General features: G+C 55.1%; 1 protein-coding gene across 2 annotated transcripts; it reads left to right on the top strand.

The window, feature by feature from the left end:
- The first annotated feature begins 373 nt into the window (after positions 1-373).
- On the top strand, positions 374-6,202 carry LOC140211787 (uncharacterized). Of its 2 annotated transcripts, none has more exons than XR_011889587.1 (2): positions 374-524; positions 5,941-6,202. XR_011889587.1 is itself a non-coding variant. In XM_072281937.1 (2 exons), exon 2 carries the CDS (start codon positions 3,748-3,750, stop codon positions 5,737-5,739), a length of 1,992 nt encoding a protein of 663 aa, XP_072138038.1. In that variant the 5' UTR covers positions 374-524; positions 2,341-3,747; the 3' UTR covers positions 5,740-6,202. The 2 variants fall into 2 exon arrangements, 1 of the variants encoding a protein (XP_072138038.1); XM_072281937.1 differs by having other exon boundaries at positions 2,341-6,202.
- Positions 6,203-6,767: the final 565 nt, after the last annotated feature.

Here is a 6,767-nt window from a genome sequence, read left to right as displayed (position 1 = left end):
CGGTTACTCATGCCTGCGTATTAAGTGGGGTGGATATCCGTACCCCGGATGATGTGTTAATTCGATGTTTGAGTACGGTCAGAGCTATCGGTAAGGTTGAGATTGTAAACGGAAAGACTGGTAAAGTGGGCGACTCAGCCTTTGTGCTGGTGCAGACATTAAGGACTTGGGGCTGCCGCCGTGTATCGGTGACCTCGGTGAGGCGGGACCACGGGGCGTGCACGCTGTCACGGAGGAAGGGTTTGTAGAGACACCAGAGGGGTTGCCCGAAGCTAGGGGCGGAGATTTCAGCGAGCGGGTCCAATCGAGGGATGAAGGAAGGGGGTGGTCAGATTTGGAGAATGTAATTAGTTCTCATTCCCCACGGAAGGGGGAGAGCTCTGAGTTGGCCTCAGCCATCAACTCTTTGGTGAACCGGGCGGTGGATCTGCGACGGAAGTTAAGAGTTTTCTCAGGGAGGGTACCCCTCCTCGACGGGGAAGAGGATTATGAGTCCTGGGTAGAACATACCTCTCGGTTGCTAGGTGAGTGGCAGTGTTCTGAGGAGGAGAAGCGGCAAAGACTGGGGGACAGTTTGAGGGGGGCGGCTGCTGAGGTGGTAAAAGGGGTGAGAGTTAACCAGCCCTTGGCTTCTTGGAGGGAGTGTCTAGTCGCCTTAGAGGAGGCGTTTGGGCTGATGGGAAGCCCGGTGGAGCTTTTAGGGGGGATTCAGTATCTGCGTTAGAAGAAAGGGGAAAAGCTTTCTGAGTATCCTCTCCGACATGAGCGTATGCTAAATTGCTTGAGGCGCCGGGGGGTGGGGGTGGTCATTTCGGCCGCTGAGGTGGATCGGATAAGGATCGACCAGGTAGTCAGGGGCGCGCAGAGACATGATGCGATCGCTAAGAGCCTCTGGCAGTCTCGTAGAGCGCGTCCCCCCCCCCCACCCCATCTTTTGTTGAGTTGCTCAGAGAGGTAAGGGAAGATGAATTGGAAGCGGACGAGGGCTCCGTTAACAAGGTACAGTCCTCGGTAGTAGCCCCTTGTGGTGAAATGACCGGGGCCAGCTCCACGCGGGAGACACATAAGGGGGTCGCAGCAGGTGGGGTCCCTCTGCAGGAGGAGATTAGCGGGGAAGGCCCCTCACAGAAGGGACGGACGGCACTGAGGCCAGGCGGAGGCCGGGATCCGGCGAGGCGAGGCGTGTGCTATAACTGCGGGGAAGAGGGGCACCTCAGGCGGGAATGTGAACGGCAGGGAGCCCCTCGGAGGGAGAGTCCCCAGGTGTCCCAGCAGGAAGGGGGGGTCGGGAAACTTAGAGGGGACTCAGTGAGGGAACGGACTGGAGTCTCTGGGAAAATACATTTCCAACAATGTGCCGCGGGATCCTCGAGAGGAAAAGACCCTATCCCAGAAGGATTGGTGGGACCCCAATCCAGCGTGTCGATACGGATGGAGGGGATAGATGCAAAAGCCATACTCGACACGGCGTCGCAGGTCACATTACCGTACCAGTCGTTCTACGTTCAGTAACTGCGCATTTACCCCTGACACCTTTCAGTGCACTGGAGACTTGGGGCATCAGTGATGGTGATTACCCGTACGATGGCTATTTGTCCGGGAAACTGGAGTTCCTGGACGCTGAGATGGGGGTGTCTGAGGCTCATGAGGCCCTGGTACTGGTTTGCCCAGACCCCGGTGAGATTGGGGGTGTGTCATTTATGGTGGGGACCAACACCCCTATCGTGCAGAGACTCCTGGGAGCCAGCAAGGAGAAAGAGAGTGAAGACTTTTTGGAGACCCTGGCAGTGCACCCAGTGTTCCGAGCTGCTGTTGAGGAAGCGTGGGGTCACCCTGGGCTGGACGCGACGTGTGAACGAGGCACTGTGTGGTGTGCCCAGTCGAAGCCCAGGGTGGTGCAGTCGGGTGAAGTAGCGAGAGTGATGGGGATCCCTAGATTCCCGGGGGTGCCTGAGGTGAAGCCCTTTTAGTGGACACCCCGGAAGATCTCGAAGGGGAGTCGAGGTTCCCTGCTGGGGTGCTGGTGCGACCCGAGTTGCAGAAGCCCTCGGTGGTGCAGGCACGCAGGCTGGTGGTGATCGTCAGGTACACGACTGCACGGGAGGTCACCTTTAAGCGAGGAATGCCTCTGGCGCATTTGTTCCCGGTGACGGTGATGCACAGAGCCCCCGTGAGGCCAGTTGGAGAACAGCAGCCAGGAAAAAGGACTAAGTTGACTGCTGAAGCTTTTAACTTTGGGGCATCACCTGTACCGGAGGGCTGGAAGCAGAGGCCGGTGGAGAAGATGTTGATGATGACAGATGTTTTTCCCCTTGATGAATGTGATGTGGGTTGTTCCAGGAGCACTCGCCACACCATACGGGTGACTGAGGACACTCCGTTTTGAGAACGATCACGGCGACTGGCCCCTGCAACTGTGGAAGACGTGCGGCAGCGTTTGGGCAAGTTGAAGGAGGCCGAGATCGTCATGGAGTGCCGGTGCATCACCTATCGTAGTGGCCCGGAAGAAGAATGGGAAGGTTCGTATGTGTGTGGACTATAGAACGCTGAACAGGCGCATGGTCCCAGATTAGTACACGGCCCCCTGGGTGGAGGATGCGCTGGCCTGTCTGAGTGGGGCAAAGCGGTTTAGCGTGCTGGATTTGAGGAGTGGGTATTACCAGATCCCGATGAGTGAGGCCGATAAGGAGAAGACGGCCTTCATTTGCCCTTTGGGCTTTTACCAGTTCGAACGGATGCCCCAGGGCATATTGGGGGCCCCTGCCACCTTCCAGAGGGTCATGGAGAAGTCAGTGGGGGATATGAACCTGCTCAAAGTGCTGGTATATTTGAATGACCTCATAGTATTTGGATCCACCTTGGAAGAACACGAAGCAAGGCTAATGAAGGTGCTCACCCGGCTGAAGCAGGAAGGGTTGAAGCTTTCCCTGGACAAGTTCCAGTTCTGCCAGATGTCTGTTAGCTATGTTGGACACATTGTCTCGCGGAATGGTGTAGTGATCGACCCGGCTAAGATCGAAGCAGTGACCAACTGGCCGAGGCCCCAGACCGTGAGTGCTCTGTGCTCGTTCCTAGAGTTCTGCGGGTACTATCAGAGATTCATGAAGGGTTACGCCAAGGTAAGTCATCCCTTGAACCAGCTTCTACTCTCCCCTGGGACAGAGGGGGAAGAGGAGGAAAGGACCGGAGGTGGGAGAATACTTGAACCCATCAGAGCCCTTTGGACAGAGATGGGATGACAAATGTGAAGCAGCTTTCCAGTCAGTGAAGGAGATGCTGACTCAGGCGCCGGTGCTGGCTTTTGCAGACCCCCGATTGCCTTATGTGCTACACATTGATGCCAGTCAGGAGGGGTTAGGGGCCGTTCTGTATCAGGATCAGGGCGCTGGCCTGAGGCCTGTAGCGTTTGTCAGCCGGAGTTTGTCACCTCCAGAGAGAAACTATCCCACTCACAAGTTGGAGTTCCTGGCACTGAAATGGGTGGTGGTGGATAAGCATAGTGACTATCTCTACGGCGCCAAGTTTCAGGTGCGGACCGACAACAACCCGCTCACTTACATCTTGACCTCGGCGAAACTGGATGCCACAGGCCATCGGTGACTGGCAGTTTTGTCTTCATATGACTTCAGCCTGAAGTACCGGCCGGGGAGCCGGAATGTCAATGCGGACGCGCTGTCCCAACGGGGCCATGAGGAGCTGGGGAAGGACGAGGAGTAGGAGAGTGTTCCTGCATCCGGGGTGAAGGCGATGTGCCAGTTTGCTATCACCGTGCAGGCTGAGGAGAAGGAGAGGCCAGATCGAGCAGTGGACTCATTGGGGGCATCCGATGACGCCCTGCCCCTAGTGTACTGTGACATGACTGCTCTGAAGGCCACACAGCTGCCAGGGTTCAGCCCTGGGGAAGTGGCCACTGTGCAGCGAGATGACCCAGACATAGGCTGGGTCTGGCATGCCGTGGAAGAGGGGGATGTGACACGGGCGGAGAAGGCTAAGCACGGTCCCGTGTCCCCGTTACTGAAAGAATGGCTTCGATTGAGGTTGAAGAACCGAATGTTGTACCAGGTAACATCACCCCCGGACCGACCTCGGTGTTGGCAGCTGGTCCTGCCGGAGAAGTATCGGAAGGTTGTGTTGAAGTCCCTCCATGATGACTCTGGACATTTGAGAATGGAAAAGACCTATGGATTGCTCAAGGATCGGTTTTACTGGCCCCGAATGAGGACGGAGGTTGAAGAGTACTGCAAGTCCTGCATTCGTTGCATACGGCGGAAGACGCTGCCCGGGCAGGCTGCCCCTTTGTCCTACTTGCAGAGTGCGGGGCCTTTGGACCTGGTGTGTATGGATTTCCTGTCCAGAGAACCTGATGCCAGCAACACGGCAAATGTCTTGGTCATCACGGACCACTACACCAGGTATGCTCAAGCTTTTCCTACTAGGGATCAGAGGGCGACTACAGTGGCGAAAGTACTATGGGAGAAGTATTTTGTGTATTATGGTCTTCCTCGGCGGATCCATAGTGACCAGGGACGAGACTTTGAGAGCAAACTCATCTATGAGCAGTTGCTGGGCATGCTGGGGGTTGAGAAATCGAGGACCACGCCCTATCATCCGCAGGGTGATCCCCAGCCGGAAAGGTTCAATCAGACGTTACCAGACATGCTCGGGACTCTGGAGATCAGCAAAAAGAATCGTTGGAGTCGACATATTGGGCATCTGGTTCACTGTTACAACTGTACACACAACGAAGCTACTGGTTACTCGCCCTATCATCTTATGTTTGTGCACAAGGCAAGGTTGCCCATTGACCCTAGTTTCGGGACTGATGCGGGTGAGGTGTTGCCGAAGCCTTACTTGAAGTATGTGTCTGATATGAGGCAAGAACTGAAAAGAGCTTACGAGTTGGACGGGGAGGCTGTCGCCTGGCAGAATCAGGGCAATAACAGGAGGTACGACCAGAAAGTAAAGTTCTCTCAGCTCCTGCCGGGAGACCGAGTCCTCATCAGGAATCTGGGATTACTGGGAAAACACAAGCAGGCTGATCCCTGGGCAGCCACACCTTATGTGGTGGAGAATCAGATGCCAAACCTGCCGGTTTTCCGGGTACGGCCTGAGGATGGAAAGGGGCCTGTCAAGATTCTCCATCGGAATCACCTGTTGCCCCTGGGGCAGGATGTGCAGGTAGAGCAGGAGCCTGAAGAGATGGCTGCACCCAGTACCAGGGTGGAGGACGTGCCTATCCCGGGAGAGATGGGCCCGGGCCCAGCCCCTGTGAGGGATACTGATTCAGAAGATGACGACTGGGATGGTTGGTACATTCTGCTGTTCGCTGATGCTCCCGGGATGGAGGAAGAGACTCCTGGCCTTTCCCCCACTGGGTTAGAAGGGGCTAGTGAGGGGCAGTCCATGGCACAGCGGGGTGCTGGAGGAGAGGATGCAGGGCCTGGACCAGAGATAGAGGGTTCTGAGGTGCAGAGTGGCTTGGGTGACTGCTCAAGGGAGGGTTTGCCTCGTAGTTTCAAAGGGTCCCCTGTGGTGTCCGAGGCAGAAGGGGTAGATGATGGGGTGCGTAGCCCTCAGAGGAGTCGGAAACTCCCAGAGAGGTTGGCCTACGTAGCACCAGGGGAACAAGGTGTGATCTCTACTGTGTTGGGGAGTCAGATCACTGCTTTCTGCACGTCGATTGGGCTGTGTGTTCTGCGGGAAGGGATCGCAAATTATCTGAGCGTCATGAGGGCATGACTTATTTCGGTGGAGAAGAATGTAGGGCTCTCGGTATACTAGGTGGACTGTTAACTGTTGATCGCTTATTACCAAAATGGCTTCTCTGAAGTGTTATATTAAAATGGCTTCTCGTAATGTTAATTGCTGAGCAAGGGGTTCTCTGTAACTGCAATGTTTGGGTTATACAGGGAGATAATGGAAATTGTATTCATTTGTTAGCCAATGGAGGTCATGTTTTGTTATCTTGTACGTGTGTGCTGAGTTGTGGAGCACGGGATTTTTCGGGAGGCGAGCAGCAGAGCACGGACGTGTGACGAACGGACAGCGGACACCGGACCTCGGGGGTTCGGATGGTGGCCGGAGTCTCGGAAGGACGTTGTGGATGGAATCGGAGGCGTGAGCTCCAACGTATTAAAATATTATGTGCACAAGACTGATAAGTTACTTATGTGGCGCCTTTTCTTGTAGTTATTTCTACTAACCCAACACCAAAAATTTGCTATAAAGTATAATTCTTTACTCGCACTTTGTATATTGTTTCATATTTGTGTCATGGCTGATCATTGACAACTCACACCTTATCCACACCAAAGCAATTTCACGTTTGGCGGGGTTGATGGCTATCACCCTAGGCAACAGGAGGTCAGTGGGGCAGAGACTCCTACACCTGAACCACGCACTCTGATCGACTGAAACATGCACTCGAATTCACAGCACCTGAACCATGCATTCTGATCCACTGTCATAGGGCGGTGGCTGGGAACGGACCCAAGTGCAAGACACAGACACTGAAGTACTAGGGACAGCACTAGGATACAGGGCGATGGCAAGGACATGGACAGGAAAACCAGGAACCTGGAACAGGGAGCTAGGAGCCCAGGCTTGGACTCCGAGCCAGAGACTGGACAAGGACCCAGTACCTGGGTCTTGCCTCTGGCTCAGACCCCAGAACTAGCAAGGACGAGGCTTGGCTGGCAGGCAGGACGAGGCAGAAAGCTACAGGCTAGAGGCTAGAGACTTGGCTTGGCAAGAGGCTAGACAAGAGA

Source organism: Mobula birostris, chromosome 18 (assembly GCF_030028105.1).
Source record: "Mobula birostris isolate sMobBir1 chromosome 18, sMobBir1.hap1, whole genome shotgun sequence".
Taxonomy (NCBI): domain Eukaryota; kingdom Metazoa; phylum Chordata; class Chondrichthyes; order Myliobatiformes; family Myliobatidae; genus Mobula; species Mobula birostris.
This window is presented reverse-complemented; position numbering and strand designations above follow the sequence as displayed.